Here is a 19,072-nt window from a genome sequence, read left to right as displayed (position 1 = left end):
AACTGTGTGTGTGAAGAAGAAATGTGAAGGTACGTTCATTCATTATATGAAAACTGTACTGGTAACTGCCTATAAGAAGTCCAAGTCAATTTATTTATATGAAAACTACGTAATTATTCAATTCAAATTAAGGTCATTAGTGTAATTAGGGAGATCAACTGCTGATTAGAATCTTAAATGATGTCATTATGCATTTAAATGGCTAGGATTGAAAGTTAAGATTTCATCTAAAGGCTAGAATTTGGACACGTAGGTTTTTTTGAATAAAAAATAACATCATAATTTTTTTCTTATTATAAGATAAGAGATAGATTAGAGAGAGATGATTTAAAATTTGGAAAACATATAGTAAGATCTAAGCGCAGAGGTCACAAAAGGCAAAAGCGTCAAAAAACCATACTACGTTATAAAAATGCTTCGATTGATAAAATCCGTTGTATCTTTAAACGGCCGTCGACGGATGAGCACGGTAATGAGTTTCGGCGACGGTAGCCAAGGCGCTCTCGGCTTACCTACCTCCGTAACCGGAATCGGTTCCGACGCTTACGAACCAACTCCGATCAAATCTTTACCTCCGGACATTTGTACCATCACCACCGGTCACTACCACTCTCTCGCCGTTACTTCTAACGGTCACCTCTGGTCATGGGGCCGGAATGTTGAGTCACAACTTGGCCGTGCCCTCGATAACCCTAGGTATGTTTTAGGTGCGTTTCAAATGTTTGATTTTAACTTTTAAGTAGGTTTAGGGAAATAATCTATACAGCGTTTATACTGTGGGTCAATTTTGTAGATTCAATATAATTGAAGGACTGAAAATGTAAATTCTAATTCGTTACAGAGAAACATGGGGTGAACCACAAAGAATAAATGAGTTGAGTGGTGTGAAATCTGCATTTGCATCAGGTGTTGTATCTGCAGCCATTGATGAAAAAGGGGCCTTATGGATTTGGGGGAAATCGAAACGCGGTCAATTAGGTCTCGGACTAGGGATTACAGAAGCTGTTCTCCCTAACAGGATACAAATTCTTGATAAAGAAGAGATAATTAAGGTGGTTTTTAAAATCTGAATTCCAATCTTATGGTAGTATTGATGATAATGAATTAATGATCACTTGATTGATAAAACTTCAAGTAGATTCTAATGTACAGGTGGCATTTGGATGGGGGCATGCTCTTGCACTTACTAAAGATGGAAAGTTGTTCGGTTGGGGTTATGCTGCAGATGGTAGATTAGGAAAGAGAGGAGTTACAGATGCTTCGCCACTCGAGTCAACGTCTAATTTATCTTCGGGTTTGAATCTTGAAGATGCTGAAAAAGTAGTATTGGATGCTATGGCTAAGGAAAATGATATGCCTATTATTTGGGAACCGTGTTTGATTGATGAACTAAAAGGTGTTGAAGTTGCTGATGTGTCGTGTGGGCTCGATCACACGCTGGTTCTTCTACGTAAGTCGTGTTACACCATACTATCGTGCATCTTGTTTGTAATATGGAAATTGCTAATTGCAGAAAAGAGGTTAACTTTAGTAAATATTATGGGTTCATGTAACATTTAAAGATTCATCCGATTAACTAAATGTAAACAAGATATGTAAAAAAATCTATCTAGGATATGGCATTGACTTAAAAAACGCGTAACTTGTAACATTATCCTGAATAGAGTATATTGAAACTTCGAATATAATATCAGTGTAAATTCGGTTACCTGAAGCAGAAATTGAAAAAAAAGTTGGTTACCTTTAAAAGTTTCCTAAATTGAAAATGTACGCGGGGTTGTTTTTTTCAGGTGATGGAGCATTACTGAGTGGTGGAAGCAATGTATATGGGCAATTGGGTAGATCAACGCAAGATTTTGAATTTCGTCCGGTTGACATAAGTGTGCATCCGATTTCTATTGCATCAGGGTTAGGTCATTCTCTTGCAATATGCCAAATCCCACCCGCAGAGGGTGGTGGAAGCATAGCAGGTATCTTTTCATGGGGGTGGGGACAGAATTCTCAGCTCGGTAGGGACGGTCCCACAAACATCCCGTTACTTGTGGACGGACTTCTTGGAGAAAACCCGGTATCAGTGTCAGGCGGGCGTGTGCACTCGATTGCTCTCACTTCAAATGGAGAAGTTTTTACATGGGGATGCGGTAGAAATGGGCGGCTCGGTTTGTGCAGCTCTGTAGATGAGCCTGAACCCATGTTGATCGAGTTTTCAGAACAAACTAATGTTCTGCAAGTTGCCTCAGGGTTTGATCATAATCTGCTCCTAACTAGTTAACCAACTGAGCATTTTTGCTGATATCATGATTATTATCATCTGTTGTTTATTTGTAATCCAAGAAAACATATGGGACCAATTACTACTTGCCCATTATAAAAGTTTTATGTTCAAGTTATAAAAGCTGTGTTATTTAGGTATCTAATCAGAAGAATACATGAACGTTACAACTTTGTAAAATGTTATATTCTATGATGATTTTCGAGTTCTAAGCCTTAAAAATTTTCAGGGCTGTCGTCTAGCTGCTTCTCGTCTTCGATATCCACCTCCAAGATCTCCTGTTCAACAACATTCTCAACATCAGATAAACCATTCTAATTACAACTACTTTTCCGAAATCGAATAACTGCAATTACCGGAATCCTTTCTTTTAAATAGTTTCCAAGTCTGGCTAATATGAGCGAACGTTCATGCCAAAATCGACCTTTTAGCCTGATCTTAACAAACGGTCCGTCAACTTCAGCTAGTTCTGCAACTCCTATTTTCGTCAATAACATTTTGTTTCATTTCAATAAGTTACATATATAATCGTTTATCCATCAATAACTATGACTCTAAAACTGAAATACAAGTCAACTTTAGTTACCTGTCATTCCAACAGATGTATCAAATAAGTGTGAAAACTGCATTTACCAAAAATGCAAATTTAATTAATTAATAATCAGTTGAGACTAAATAGGAATAGTATTACAATAAAACTTGCCTTTGTTGTTCTGGCATCATCTAGAACTTGTTTTACATTATCTTCAGTTAAATCAAGTGATGCATTTATCGTAGTGAATGTACATGTACGTCTATGTGTTTTTTTAACTGAAAATTTGTGTGACAACTTAACTGAATGGTTCAGATATGAAGTAGTCAAAGATATGGTGGTCGGACGGCGGTTGAAACTGAAACAACAACATTGGTGGTGGTGGTGGACGCCATGGAAGCTTTGGACAAGGTTTGCTGCCATCTTCTTTATCTTCTGTTGGAAACAAGAAGATGATGATGCAAATTGTGGTTATTTTATGTCCACTAGTTTATGTGGTAAAGATGTGGGGGCAACATCTTTACTGATAAATAATTGATATGATATGGATGGATGGATGGATGGATGGATGGAAGTAGTACTAGTTGCATGACTAACAATAAGTGGATGGATGGATGGATGGATGGATGGAAGTAGTACTAGTTGCATGACTAACAATAAAGAATTACTTCATTATAATTATATTTTATAGTTGCATGAGTAACAATTAAGAATGGAGGATGATTCTCACACACACTTTTTTGATTCTCACACACCTATTTTAACCTTTTACTCTTTTAATAATACTCAATTGGTGTGTGAGGATCAAAAAAGTGTGTGTGAGAATCATGACCCATTAAGAATTACTTTATTATAGTATTTTATTTTACTAGTTTTCTGTTTCTTATATTGAAAGTTTGAAACATTCACGATTTCACCATATTATCTAAGTTGACCTTTATGAATTCTTGAGCAGTCTAGCAGCACACATATCATTCACAAACATCTTCATCATCTTTTACCCAAAAAATGAGGAAATTTCTGAAAGAAACATAATGATAATGATTTTCAACAATTAAATACCTTAAATAATTTTTGCGTTGAAAAATATTTGTAATAATTGCGTTGAAAAATATTTGTATATCTTCTTTCAAAGTTTATTAGATTATTTTACATCAATTTTGATAAATTCACCTCATCTATACATTTAAGTATATATTACTTGTATTATATATCCAAGCTATGTTCAATAATAATAATAATAAATAGTGAATCTATCAATAATAATGAAGTTCAAAATATCGAACCATGTTGTGAATGACTGTTAGGACTCCCGTCAACTACTTTTAACGTTAAAATGGTTCTAGATAATCATTGGTTCTCATTTTAACGTAACAAAAAGCATAACAATTTGCTTATAATATCAGCCAATGCTTCTAGATATAACATAATCATTTGGTTCTAAGTTTCGCTTATTGAACCAAGACATTAAGTGATCAAAATATTTTTTTCCCGAAAAGTATTGCTTATCAAAGTTATTTAATTAAGATAAATCTCGTGAATGATTAAACAATGCTTGTGGGTCATTGCCTCAGTGGTACCCCGGTATTCGGGTATCCGGTGGATCGGATGTGATGCGTCCAGGTTCGATCCTCAAGGGAGGTTTTTTTCAATGCGGTTTCCTTCTGACATGTGCTATGGATATGATCGGGTGGTTGGTACCCCAATGAGAGCCCCGTCAGTGACTCGTTGTTCGAAAAAGAAAAAAAATAAGCTAGTAAAAAAAATATATAATGATATGGCAGACTAGATCGGTCGTAGATAAGGATAAACTGGCAGTCGTTGTGAATAAATGTTGGAGTAATGCGTGCCTCAGTTTCCGAGTATGTTCGTAACCACATTGATTACTCTTAGAAACAACCATCTCATTTCTAGTCTTGCCTTCAACACTCAAAGGAGTCAAAGCTAGCAAATAAACCAACTTACTCTTGACGAGATTGGGTAGCGTTGTATATCCCAATTTTATCTACTAAAGTAACGTCGTTTTATTATTTGTAAACCGTTTTTCAAGTTTGAGGAAACATATTGAATTATTGATCGAATAGGCTTCGTCTGCAGTATGCCTACAGACTAATTATTACATATATTAATAGAGACCAATTTTTTCAATAAAAAATAAAAATAAAAAACTTTTAAAAGTAAAGTATTTTTTCTTAAAATTATCAAATATTTGTCAGGTTTAGAAACTTGAGCTTGTGATCCAATTGAAGGAATTAAAGTTATTGAAGAGTAAAAATGTAGCTCACTCGACTGCGAGTTTAACACGTTTAACTCCTTATTGAATCTAAGATTAATTGTTGCTAGACTTTCCCTACCAAATAATTGTCGTTTCACACGTTTCACGTGATAAATGGTCAAACACTTTTTAACATTTTTTTCTTTCTTCTACTTTTATTTGTTTTCCTCCTTTAATTTTCCATTTTTAAATTAATATGTCTTCATTTAATGAAAGGTATATATATAATTTTTTTTTAACTTTACATTCAATAAAATGATCTAATTTTTTACATTTTTTTTTCTTTTTCCTTTCCTTTTTTACATTTTTAAACGATACCCGTATTTGTTTCAGATTATTAAAATAGTACGTAGTATATATATATATATATTTTCTAACTTTGCATTTAATAAAAAAGTTTTGTACCAGTCGTTGATATGCGTATTTTAATTATATGCTTTTAAAGTATATAACGAAATCATTTACCGCAGCAACGTGTTGACTGTCTATCTGCATGTTTAAGTTTAACTACCAAACTCATTTTCATTTATAGTCTTGGCCACGCTAACTTTTATTCCCCTCGTCTCAAATCTATTGTTCTATTTTAACTTTGAAAGTCTTTTTCTTTGAACTTTGACTTTAAATATTTCTATTTTAATTATATATTATTTGATGAAATTTATATCAATAGATTGACTCTTTAAGATATTTTTAATTATATAACATTAACCAAGTACTATGTAACACATAAAAAATAATTTAAAGTTAAAGTTGAAAAGAAAAAAAAAACATTAAAATCAAAACATGACAATAAATTAAACATATTAGTGTTTATAACCCATACTGACCCACAATGCAAGAAACATAATAGGGCGTCAACTCATATCAACCCACTCCATTCTCGCCTCTACTTAAGACGTTACTTTGTTTTCACTCGGTTACCCAAATAGCTTATGTTGCATAGAGTCATGCACTAGCTCTAGTCTTCATAAATGATAAGGAGTTTATATATTCACCATTCAAATTGATATATCCACGAATACTATCAATTAACAAGTTGTATCGTATAACTTCTCAATGCATGATATTGGTGGATTTATCAACTTAGATAGTGAATATAACATTAGCCCGATAGGATTAATATTTGTCCAATGTATAGATTGAAGAGTAAAAAAAAATATTAACCAATATATATATATATATATATATATATATATATATATATATATATATATATATATATATATATATATATATATATATATATATATATATATATATATATATATATATATTGTGACGCCCCGTACAAAACCATCGTGTACGGTTCGTCAATCAACAGGATCATCACAAGGTCAAACACTATATGCTGTTTGAAAATCGATTTGCATTCATAAAAAGATAACGTTTTACAAAAGATAGCGTGCATCCTATGAATAGGAGCATAAACATAATTATTTGACCCTAAGGTCGTTACAAAACCATTGTTTGAAATTAACATAAACTACGAATGCAAAAGAAAAGTTCCATGATTGAGACATCTCTAGTAATGCAGCGGATATCTAATACAGCAGGTCCATAACAGCAAGTCTATAACAGCCAGTTTATAACACCAAGGCAGCAAGTCTAACAGCGGAAGCAACAACGTCTAAGCACCTGAGAAATACATGCTTAAAAAGTCAACACGAATGTTGGTGAGCTATAGTTTATTTGTATTCAGTAATGTAATGTAGGCCACGAGATTTCAGTGTTGCAAACAGCGTATCAAAACAGTATGAAAAGTATATGTAAAAACCGTGGGCACATGGTAACTAGACTTAACGTTTATAACCCCCTGTAAGTATACTTGGCGAGTGCTTATGTTCACGAAGTATTAAACACCCGTTAAATGCTAGCGCGACTAGCCCGAGTGGGGATGTCAAACCCTATGGATCCATATCTAAGATTCGCGTTCACCGGTTCAAAAACCAATGACTAAACGTTACCGTGCTAAGGGGAATGTTTATGCCGTTGTATAACCCACACACATATAAAGTTTAAGAACTCGTGCCTAACATGTAAAACGTAAAAAGCGCATGTATTCTCAGTCCCAAAAATAGTAAAAGTGGTAAAAAGGGATGTTATAACTCACAGTGAATAAGCAAGACAAGTTGTTACGAAAGTATGCAAGTAGAAAGTCGGTCCGAAAGGTCGTCAACCTAAATCAAAGGCTACTAGGTCAGTAGGTTATCTTTATAAGTTCAAATAGTGCATAAGTAAGTTTAAGTGTCATCATCATCATCATTCATCATTCAAAAAGCTAAGTAAACTAATCAAGTATAGAGGTCAAACAATAGGCTGAATTAGATCAGCTGCTACGACCTCTACGTAAATCGAAAAGACACAAAATCAGTGGCCATGGCTCCGTATGGGAGTCCTCTAGTTTATGACCAATTTCTAGACTCAAACTCGACTTCGTTTGACCGTGGCAACGGTTTAAGTGCGAATAGGTCCGAATTTTCAGCACAACGTTACAAAGGAGTATTGACTTTCGGAAGGCCATAGATCCTAAACCGTAACTCGGTTTAAGACGAGGTCTAAACGGAAAATCATCTACTCAAAACGAAATAACTGAAAATCAAGTTTCCAGTAGCTCAGGTGGTCTGATCAGACACGAAAAACAGTAGCTAAGGTGCTCCAGTGGGGTTCTTAGTACTTGATGCTCATCACGGTTCTCATCCTTGATGCTTGTAGCTTCAAGTGTACAACTCGTTGATGATTTAGCATCACCTTGACTAAGAATTCACCATCAATACACAATATGTTAATACCAAGTAAGAACACAACTCATTCATGAGTCTTAGATAGATGATGAACCAAGGTTACATCATATCCTTAGTCTTAACACAAATACAAGTCACAATAACAACTAAAGCTACAAACTTTACACCAATTCAACAAGTATAAGCACAATCCAAGTCAAAAGAGGTGATGAAACCCTAAGCTAGAGAGCTTGGATCCATTTCACACAAGTTACAAGGTTACAAAGCTAGAAAGCTTGAACCTTTAAGTGTTCTTGAAGATCTTGAAGCATAAAGCTTGGATCTTGAAGATACATGAAGATTACAAACAAAAGTTTGAATCTTTTGAACAAAATAACAAGATCAAAGCAAAAAGAACTTAAATCTAACAAAAATATATGAAGATTCAAGCTAGAAAGCTTGCATCTTAATTGTTCTTGAAGATCTTGAAGCATAAAGCTTGGATCTTAAAGATGCATGAAGATTACAAACAAAAGTTTGAATCTTTATCATAAAATAACAAGGTTAAAGTAAAAGAAAGATGAATCTACAAAGTTAGTGAAGATTCAAGCTAGAAAGCTTGAATCTTCCATGTTCTTGAAAGATTCATGCTTGAATCAACAAGATATAAGCAAGATCAAAGCTAAAAGGAACTTTGATCTCCATAATATGATGATGATGACCACGAAATTGAAAGGAAAAGAAGAAGAAAAAGAAGACTTACAAGAAGAACTAGAGAGGAAAGAAAGAAAGAATCAAGTGTGTGTGAAAACCAAAATGAGAGCAAGTGTAAAATGGGAGGTAAATGGCTAGTATTTATAAGCAAATGGGATTGACATGGATTGGTGACATGGCACCTATGGTGTAGTGACCCGAACTTTTCCATGTTTATATATATTAATTGAGATTGATATTTATATGATTAAATATTTCCAACATGTTAAGCAATCAAACTTGTTAAGACTTGATTAATTGAAATAGGTTTCATATAGACAATTGACCACCCAAGTTGACCGGTGATTCACGAACGTTAAAACTTGTAAAAACTATATGATGACATATATATGGTTATATATATAATTAACATGATATTATGATAAGTAAACATATCATTAAGTATATTAACAATGAACTACATATGTAAAAACAAGACTACTAACTTAATGATTTTGAAACGAGACATATATGTAACGATTATCGTTGTAACGACATTTAATGTATATATATCATATTAAGAGATATTCGTACATCATAATATCATGATAATATAATAATTTAAAATCTCTTTTGATATTATAAACATTGGGTTAACAACATTTAACAAGATCGTTAACCTAAAGGTTTCAAAACAACATCTACATGTAACGACTAACGATGACTTAACGACTCAGTTAAAATGTATATACATGTAGTGTTTTAATATGTATTCATACACTTTTTAAAGACTTCAAGACACTTATCAAAATACTTCTACTTAACAAAAATGCTTACAATTACATCCTCGTTCAGTTTCATCAACAATTCTACTCGTATGCACCCGTATTCGTATTCGTACAATACACAGCTTTTAGATGTATGTACTATTGGTATATACACTCCAATGATCAGCTCTTAGCAGCCCATGTGAGTTACCTAACACATGTGGGAACCATCATTTGGCAACTAGCATGAAATATCTCATAAAATTACAAAAATATGAGTAATCATTCATGACTTATTTACATGAAAACAAAATTACATATTCTTTATATCTAATCCATACACCAACGACCAAAAACACCTACAAACACTTTCATTCTTCAAATTTCTTCATCTAATTGATCTCTCTCAAGTTCTATCTTCAAGTTCTAAGTGTTCTTCATAAATTCCAAAAGTTCTAGTTTCATAAAATCAAGAATACTTTCAAGTTTGCTAGCTCACTTCCAATCTTGTAAGGTGATCATCCAACCTCAAGAAATCTTTGTTTCTTACAGTAGGTTATCATTCTAATACAAGGTAATAATCATATTCAAACTTTGGTTCAATTTCTATAACTATAACAATCTTATTTCAAGTGATGATCTTACTTGAACTTGTTTTCGTGTCATGATTCTGCTTCAAGAACTTCGAGCCATCCAAGGATCCATTGAAGCTAGATCCATTTTTCTCTTTTCCAGTAGGTTTATCCAAGGAACTTAAGGTAGTAATGATGTTCATAACATCATTCGATTCATACATATAAAGCTATCTTATTCGAAGGTTTAAACTTGTAATCACTAGAACATAGTTTAGTTAATTCTAAACTTGTTCGCAAACAAAAGTTAATCCTTCTAACTTGACTTTTAAAATCAACTAAACACATGTTCTATATCTGTATGATATGCTAACTTAATGATTTAAAACCTGGAAACACGAAAAACACCGTAAAACCGGATTTACGCCGTCGTAGTAACTCGCGGGCTGTTTTGGGTTAGTTAATTTAAAACTATGATAAACTTTGATTTAAAAGTTGTTATTCTGAGAAAATTATTTTTATTATGAACATGAAACTATATCCAAAAATTATGATTAAACTCAAAGTGGAAGTATGTTTTCTAAAATGGTCATCTAGACGTCGTTCTTTCGACTGAAATGACTACCTTTACAAAAATGACTTGTAACTTATTTTTTCTACAATAAACCTATACTTTTTAAAATAGAGTTCAATATGAAACCATAGCAATTTGATTCACTCAAAACGGATTTAAAATGAAGAAGTTATGAGTAAAACAAGATTGGATAATTTTTCTCATTTTAGCTACGTGAAAATTGTTAACAAATCTATTCCAACCATAACTTAATCAACTTGTATTGTATATTATGTAATCTTGAGATACCATAGACACGTATACAATGTTTCGACCTATCATGTCGACACATCTATATATATTTCGGAACAACCATAGACACTCTACATGTGAATGTTGGAGTTAGCTATACAGGGTTGAGGTTGATTCCAAAATATATATAGTTTGAGTTGTGATCAATACTGAGATACGTATACACTGGGTCGTGGATTGATTCAAGATAATATTTATCGATTTATTTCTGTACATCTAACTGTGGACAACTAGTTGTAGGTTACTAACGAGGACAGCTGACTTAATAAACTTAAAACATCAAAATATATTAAAAGTGTTGTAAATATATTTTGAACATACTTTGATATATATGTATATATTGTTATAGGTTCGTGAATCAACCAGTGGCCAAGTCTTACTTCCCGACGAAGTAAAAATCAGTGAAAGTGAGTTATAGTCCCACTTTTAAAATCTAATATTTTTGGGATGAGAATACATGCAGGTTTTATAAATGATTTACAAAATAGACACAAGTACGTGAAACTACATTCTATGGTTGAATTATCGAAATCGAATATGCCCCTTTTTATTAAGTCTGGTAATCTAAGAATTAGGGAACAGACACCCTAATTGACGCGAATCCTAAAGATAGATCTATCGGGCCCAACAAGCCCCATCCAAAGTACCGGATGCTTTAGTACTTCGAAATTTATATCATATCCGAAGGGTGTCCCGGAATGATGGGTATATTCTTATATATGCATCTTGTTAATGTCGGTTACCAGGTGTTCACCATATGAATGATTTTTATCTCTATGTATGGGATGTGTATTGAAATATGAAATCTTGTGGTCTATTATTATGATTTGATATATATAGGTTAAACCTATAACTCACCAACATTTTTGTTGACGTTTTAAGCATGTTTATTCTCAGGTGATTATTAAGAGCTTCCGCTGTCGCATACTTAAATAAGGACGAGATTTGGAGTCCATGCTTGTATGATATTGTGTAAAAACTGCATTCAAGAAACTTATTTTGTTGTAACATATTTGTATTGTAAACCATTATGTAATGGTCGTGTGTAAACAGGATATTTTAGATTATCATTATTTGATAATTTACGTAAAGCTTTTTAAACCTTTATTGATGAAATAAAGGTTATGGTTTGTTTTAAAATGAATGCAGTCTTTGAAAAACGTCTCATATAGAGGTCAAAACCTCGCAACGAAATCAATTAATATGGAACGTTTTTAATCAATAAGAACGGGACATTTCATATGGTGGCCGTGATTTTGAGGGGAGGGGGAGGGAGACACAACTTTGCTTTATGGATAATGGTTGTCTAAAGTGTGTACTAATGCTAGAATCCCATGTGACAAATAGATACTCCTTATCCATTATGCTAGTATGACTCATTAATTAATTAATTAATTTATTTATTTATTATTATGGGTTACTAGTAATAATACTTGGGCTAATTAATTGGGTCACTAGCTAGAGTAGGGTGGGCTTGAGCCCAACAAGGTAGAAAGTCCAACAAGACTAACTATTGGGCTTTAGCAATTAAATAAATAAAATTAAGCATCCAAAAGCCCAAGTAATTATTATTATAAAATAATAATTAATATTTCGCTGTCCAAATATTCCGGTTCTGATAAAAGTCAAACCTGCTCGCAGTCCGCGGTTTATTCGTAACGGCAAGTAACACCAACGGTTATAAAGCATCCGGTGGACAAGTTAAGCATTCTACATACACCAAGGCATGTTTTAAAGTATATATGAATATAAAACACGTGTGCCAAGGTTTTGGAGTAATAAAGTAACACAGTACGCACAAATACGCAGTTTCGCAAAAATACAAGGCATAAAAGCAAGTCGAAAAAGCCGGGTCGTTACATTACCCACCTGTTAATGGAAATTTCGTCCCGAAATTTGAGGAGTGACTAAAAAATGGTACCGTATTTAAATAAGAAGTAGCGTATCAAAGTTCCGAAAGATTCATGGGCTCAAAGTGAGCTATTTACCTTGAAAGGTACTTGGGCATATAAAAGTAAGAATAGGCATGTGCCATTATTTAAGTCTCTTATCCTAAGAGATCAACAAATTCATTTCGTTTCTGGTTAACATGAGTATGTCATCTGAATATATACCCACAAAAGGAAAGATGATGTTTTTAGCCTTACATGCATCTTCAGCAAGTTGGATGCATGAAATGCATCATGAATGTTACTAAGCTTATCTAAAACATTGAGCGCTTATGCCGTAATATAAGGCTGACAGATAGAATGGAAAACATGGTGATTCACAACCATGCGATTTGATGTCTGGATAGTGTTAGCCACGGATTTTACTAATCCCTTAATTTCGGAAGGAGACCACAGGCATAAAGAACCCGATATTTAAGAACATTTCATTTGACTAAATGAATTGAAATTTTAGCTGAAAGTGACTAATCGGACTTATTTGCAATGCAAGCCATAATTATCTATAGTGTCTTCAGGACGGTCTGAACGAACAATGAAGTATATCACCTTAGTTTACCATACTACAGGTGAACAGTTCCATAATGTAACTTTTTCCTTTCAGTTACATGTTGAGGTTATGGTTAACATTAACTAGAACAACATATAGTTGCAACCGGCGAAGGAAGGAATGTGTGGAGTAACCATATCCGTGTTACAGACGTTTTAAGCAGTCCCTTCCAAGAGGATAACAAGATTCATAGATTCTTAAGGTATCGTATGTTACATTTTTGAAAGAAAATCGCACGAAAGGTGTGGTCCTTGAACGAGAGTGAATTCTCCGAACAGTTCGTTCTGAATTTATCCTTATACTTAAGGGGATGCGCGGATGAGAAGATACGTGAACTCCTGGTCATAAAGAATGATTTACTCCAAGTTAAGAGAATCTCCAACAATGATTTCTTGTACCTCAACATAATGAATCCTAGAGATGACGTTTACGAGGCTGTTGCGATTAGCCGTGAAATATTGAGAGTAGAAACCTAACTAGTTCCTTTCCTACAATCGGGTAAACACTGAGTGTACATCAGAAGACTGATTTATCGGCTCGCGTTTTTGCCAAGTCTAACCTTAAGAGGAACATTTCATGAGCGCAAAGACTTCTTAACAAATTTTTTTTTTTTTTTAAATCTGCCACCCAAAGTGGCTCAAGCGTTTTTAACAAGGATTTTAATAGTAAGCTTCATCCCTAACGGAGGGCGAGAAGAAGTGTGATCCATACATGGTGTAGCTTAATACGAAAACCTTTAAAATCAACCAAGGAAGTTTTGAAAAACCTTTAAACGTTTGATGTGACAACATAAATGGAACGAAGTTCTTAGTAAATTTGGAAATATGTACAACGTGTACCATTTTGCATAAAACTATTTGACTTAAGTTAAACAACTCATTAAAGGAGCGATTGTTAAATAATTTGAAGGTATAACTTAGTAGGTATTAACCAAAATAAGTAAGGGTAAATTTGTTAACTTAATTATATATATACATATATGATTTTATAAATCGCGTAAGTGACCGAAAAATTTTATTACTTTCATTTGTCCATAATCTCGTGCGGACCGCACAAATAAGCAACGTGTAAAATCAAAATATTTTGATAAATATAGTTTTTCGTATTTCAGAGGTTATGAGTTGAAAAAGGTCGAGTGAAAAATCTTTGAATCATCGGTTGACATGTTACTAGGTAATGAAAACTAATGACTTAAATGTAGTTTTGAAAATTATCAGGACCTAAGTCTTTGGCCCAAAAATGTTCACGTGCGAAGTCGTTGCTAAAAAGTGAGGTATGAAGGATAGAGCATGAGGATGAGAAGTTAATTGTTTCTTGACTTTGCAAAAATGCCAAACAGGTTATGGCCAATATTAAAGTCGGAGTACTGATGATGTTAATATCGCTAGATGAGAATCCCTTGGAATAAGTCAGGACTTTGAGTTGTGTAAGATGGAGCATCGCTCCGACAGGTGTGAAGGATAAGATCCCTAGGGTAACGCAGTAATTTTGAATGATTTAAGTGTTGATGGATGCCCGAAGGCTCTGCATGACGTGGTAGTAAGTGCCTTCATCACATACACACCCATGAATCTCTCGGTTTCGATGGTTGTAAAGTCTCCATGAAGACTTGGATACGAATAAGCAACGAAAAATTTTATATTGACAAGCAACGAAAATTTTATAAAAATCATTTAAGGTGACAATGTAAGAAAAGAAACGAAGTTCTTAGCAAACTAGGGTTATGTGCAACACGTACCATTTAAGGTTAAATATCTTTTGAATAAAAGCTTTGATTTGTAAAAGTGAAAGTAAAATTTTATGTGTACTAGTCAAAATAAGTAATTATTTAACATATACGGTTTCTAAAATTTGTATGAATGGCAATAAAATAAATTTTTATAAAACTTTGAGAGGATCGCACAGTAAAATAGTGTGTGTAAAATTTTGGCAAACAAATTTTCATATTTCGGAGATTACAAGTTGGAAAAAGATCGAGTAAAAGATTTTTGAAAATTTCGGGTGACATTTGAGGTAATAAAAACTATTGAATTTAAATGTGGTTGATGACTTTTAGTAGGACATAAGTCCTTTGACCAAAAATGCTTAAGTGTGAAGTTGTTGCTTATAAGTGAGATACGAGTGGGAGAGTATAAGGATGGGAATTAACTACCCATTGATTTTAGAAATTTCGAACTGGTACGACTAATATTGACGTAAGAAGGATGATGGTACGATTATCATCAAATACGAAATCTCTCGGAGTAAGTTAGGATTTAGAGTCGCGTAAGAATGAGTATCAAATAAGATTCCTGGCCAGTCCTTAAGATAGAATTTGAATTGCCGAAGTGACGGGATACATTTTCCTTTATGTATCGTTGTGCATGTTTGTCCATTGTATCGGTTCCTTTCATGGCTAGAAAGTGAGCAGATTTGGTGAGGCGGTCAATGATAACCCAGATGGTGTCATAACTGCCTATTGTTTTTGGTAGTCTTCAGGATGAAATCCATCGTCATCCCTTCCCATTTCCATTGTGGGATCTCGGGTTGTTGAAGTAACCCAGATGGCTTCTGGCTCACCATTCTCGCGAGGTATACGAATAATATTCTTACTATAAATAACTTACGCTTTCATCCTTGAAAGCCAATCTGTTCCAACTATTTCATCAAAGCTTCCTAACTTGATGAGTATTAGGTTAATCCTAAAGTCCATTCCAACTAAATCTTATTATACTATCGCGAAAAATTCCATCAACCTTCTCAAATAACATCTGCTTGTGCGTAGGTAACTAATCCTTTCCAACTACTACTATAAAACTTCCAAGTTTCGTCAGCATGAGGTCATCTCCAAATGACCCACCTGTTAATTATAAGATACTACCTTAAATCATTCCTCTATCTCTGCCAGATTACCATTACTTTGTCCTATAGAATACTTAACTCTTATGGTTGTTAATGGCTTACTAGTCATAACGCTAAAGTTCTTAGATGTAAGGTTTCTATCACTCTAGTATTAAACATCTCAGAGATAATAAACGTTGTGAAGAAATGCACCCTAACTAAAATCAGGATCCATGCGAGTCTCCATAACTGAGATAACAATTGCTCTACCGCAAGTAAGTCCAAAGTTTTTTCTATTTGAGAACTTTTTACTTAAGTGCCCAGGGTGTGTATATCTATAACAAATTTTTGGGTTATCAATTCTGCAATCCAGGCCCTTCTCTTACAGTACCTAGGCTAAGTGGCTATTCCTACCTTTATCAGACCATAATGCGTATTCTCAAGTGGTTCCTACCAAAATTTCCTTTGAATCGCTTCATATTCCTTATATAGTAACATTGGGATTTCTGCATGATTTACGTCAATATAATCACGCTGGCCTGGCGTCATTATATTGTACTAAATCGTACGTTCATTCCAATATCACTCCATATGGTCAATGTAATGTGTTCACTTCAAGTTCTACTCAATTCCACCTAACGGTGCCTTATCTATGCTATCTCAAAACAAAATCTACATAATTACTCTCACAGTTTCTCGGTGTGGGTGCGTAGGTTCCGTAGGTCATGCATCAATGCCTAAATGTCTCGAAATTTTTTCAAAATGTTCGGGTTCCGGTAATGTCGTTAGGTTGCTTTCTAGAAATTCAATATGGGTCTCGTGTCGAGTTGTACGTCTAGCAAGTAGTAATACGATATGTTTCGAGGCGACTCCCAAGTCCTTGGGTATGGCTGAGCATCAGTAGAAGACACTATGACCTTGTGAAAGGAGATGCCTTCCTGACTTCTCCAATTCCTAAGAGTGTTGGGGACCTATGTCCAGAAGTGTTGTTAGATCGTCGAGCAGTAGGGAAGATGTAAGACCCGATTATTTATAGTGTACATAAGTGTATATAAGTGTAATGTACGGTACTTGAAACGGGGTTCTGTTGCGTGTATTTAAAATACAAAAGGAGCTGAACTGGCAGGGTTGCGCGCCGCGCGGCCTTGTGGCGCGCCGCGCCAATTGTCTGTGACAGATCCCTTTCTCTTTTTAAATTAGATATTTTGGGGGTATTTTGGTAAATTCACATCAAGGCCGAGTTTAATGCTTGGTTCAGTAGTTTGGGAGCTCATTTACTCCCTTGTTCACCAACCTTATCACCTCCCAATTTATTTTAGTGAGAGAGTGAGTTTTAGAGAGGGAAAGCTCACTTTGAAGAGGAAGAAGAGGGTTTCTTGCTAAAGCCCAAGTTCTAAAGTTGTTCATCTCGTCATTATCTTCGTTTTGGTAGTTGTGGTATGCTCTAATCTTAATCCCTTTGTTTAATTTGATTTAGGGCTAGGGTTTGAGTCAAAGGTAAACATAAAACCCACTTTTGGTTAATTTTGGGTAATTTGGGTCATATAGACTCAATATTGAGTTAACTAGGGTTTTGGAAGTGTTAATTGATGTTAGAGAACCCTAATTAGCTAGTAAGAGGGTTAGAACACCATGGTTTATGTAAATGGGTGTAAAAGGGTTAGTGGTTGACCCAAAAATGGGTAGGTTGACTTTGAAAGTGCCAAATGGGTCAAATTGAACTTAAGCTAATTAATATGTGTAGTTGAAGCCTAAAACTAATGTTAAAATGTGTAAAGAACCTACTTTGGTTAATGATAGGGTTTTGTGATGAGTTAACCCGATTTTAGGGTTAAGGGTGCAAATGGGTCGGATTTGCACCATAGGTCAAATTGGCTCTAGGAGTGAGCTTTAGAGTGTTGACCAACTTGAGTTATGATTTTGATATTGTGATAAATGTAATAGGTGCGTTACATTGAAGTGTTCAAGCTCGGTTATCTTTCGACAAGAGATTTTGAGGTGAGTGGAATATCTATATATGTATGTATATGATTTATGTACCGTGTTGATGGTGTCACATAGCCGTTTTGTGACCAAGGTTGTGGGACTTAGCCGTATTAGTCCATGTTTTGTACTAAGGCACATAGCCGTGTTTGTGCATTTAGTGGCGAGTAATAGCCGTGTTTTACTCCCACGTTGTTATTTGAGTTACCCGTACACATAGCCGTGTTGGTGTACGAAAGCGTGAGTAATAGCCGTGTTCTACTCACATTGAGCAAGTGATGCCATAGCCGTTTTTGGAACACTTGAGGGGTGATGCCATAGCCGTTTTTGGAACACCTCGGGGGGTTAGCATGCCATAGCCGTTTTTGGAAGCTAACGAATGTTATGAACATCGATGACTTGTTTCGCGAAGTCGTTCCCTAGCGAAGAGATTGGTTAACCATGATTTATTGTTGTTCATACTAGCATTTGATTATTGTTATGAGTATTTATGCTATGAATATTGCTAGTGATACGTTTGGTGATACTAGCTTGCTTATCGAGATTTGTTATGTGTTATTTGATATCGTGGATGCGTGTGGGTAAGTTGTATATGCATGTATATATATGTTTTACTCACTAAGCTTTGCTTACCCTCTCGTTGTTTACTATTTTTATAGGTTCCGGTGTGGACAAGGGTAAGGGCATCCGGTTGGATTAGAGATCCCGTCTTGTTTAGTGACGCTTTTGGGATGTGATGATTTTGGAGTTTGACCGAGACTTGGGTAGCTTAACCCCAAACACCATGCTCGTTGTGTCGTTTGGCAATTAAACTTTTTGTGGTCGAAACTCTAATTTGTATTAAACATTGTATTTTGAACTTAGTGGCGTCTTGGGCACGTGTGGGCCCCACTTTGTAAAACTCGCTCAAACCTTAGTTATGTGCTAGTTTTACATATTTGAATGTATGGTTAAAAGCGTTTTGGCTAAAAATGTCGAGAACTAGTCAAACATTTTCGTTAAATTGACTTCCGGGGACAGCGGGCTGTCCAGGTGATTTGGCGCGCCGCGCGGTCACCTGGCGCGCCGCGCAGATGA

At 34.7% G+C, this 19,072-nt stretch overlaps 2 protein-coding genes across 4 annotated transcripts; one reads left to right on the top strand and one right to left on the bottom strand.

Annotated features, from left to right (window-relative positions):
* Window positions 1-18: 18 nt before the first annotated feature.
* On the top strand, window positions 19-2,528 carry LOC139895404 (ultraviolet-B receptor UVR8). The gene is made up of 4 exons (XM_071878139.1): window positions 19-696; window positions 842-1,052; window positions 1,153-1,450; window positions 1,791-2,528. The coding sequence occupies exons 1-4, from the start codon at window positions 413-415 to the stop codon at window positions 2,270-2,272; spliced, it is 1,275 nt and encodes a 424-aa protein (XP_071734240.1). The 5' UTR covers window positions 19-412; the 3' UTR covers window positions 2,273-2,528.
* Window positions 2,178-3,398, bottom strand: LOC139895563 (uncharacterized). 3 transcript variants are annotated; one of them, XM_071878269.1, is made up of 4 exons: window positions 3,108-3,398; window positions 2,859-2,895; window positions 2,629-2,750; window positions 2,178-2,550 (listed from the first exon to the last, which is right to left on the bottom strand). In XM_071878269.1, the coding sequence occupies exons 1-4, from the start codon at window positions 3,225-3,227 to the stop codon at window positions 2,488-2,490; spliced, it is 342 nt and encodes a 113-aa protein (XP_071734370.1). In that variant the 5' UTR covers window positions 3,228-3,398; the 3' UTR covers window positions 2,178-2,487. The 3 variants fall into 3 exon arrangements, with proteins under 3 accessions (XP_071734370.1, XP_071734310.1, XP_071734247.1); XM_071878209.1 differs by having other exon boundaries at window positions 2,294-2,547; window positions 2,976-3,388; XM_071878146.1 differs by having other exon boundaries at window positions 2,306-2,550; window positions 2,976-3,365.
* Window positions 3,399-19,072: the final 15,674 nt, after the last annotated feature.

This window comes from Rutidosis leptorrhynchoides, chromosome 1 (genome assembly GCF_046630445.1).
Source record: "Rutidosis leptorrhynchoides isolate AG116_Rl617_1_P2 chromosome 1, CSIRO_AGI_Rlap_v1, whole genome shotgun sequence".
Taxonomy (NCBI): domain Eukaryota; kingdom Viridiplantae; phylum Streptophyta; class Magnoliopsida; order Asterales; family Asteraceae; genus Rutidosis; species Rutidosis leptorrhynchoides.
This window is presented reverse-complemented; position numbering and strand designations above follow the sequence as displayed.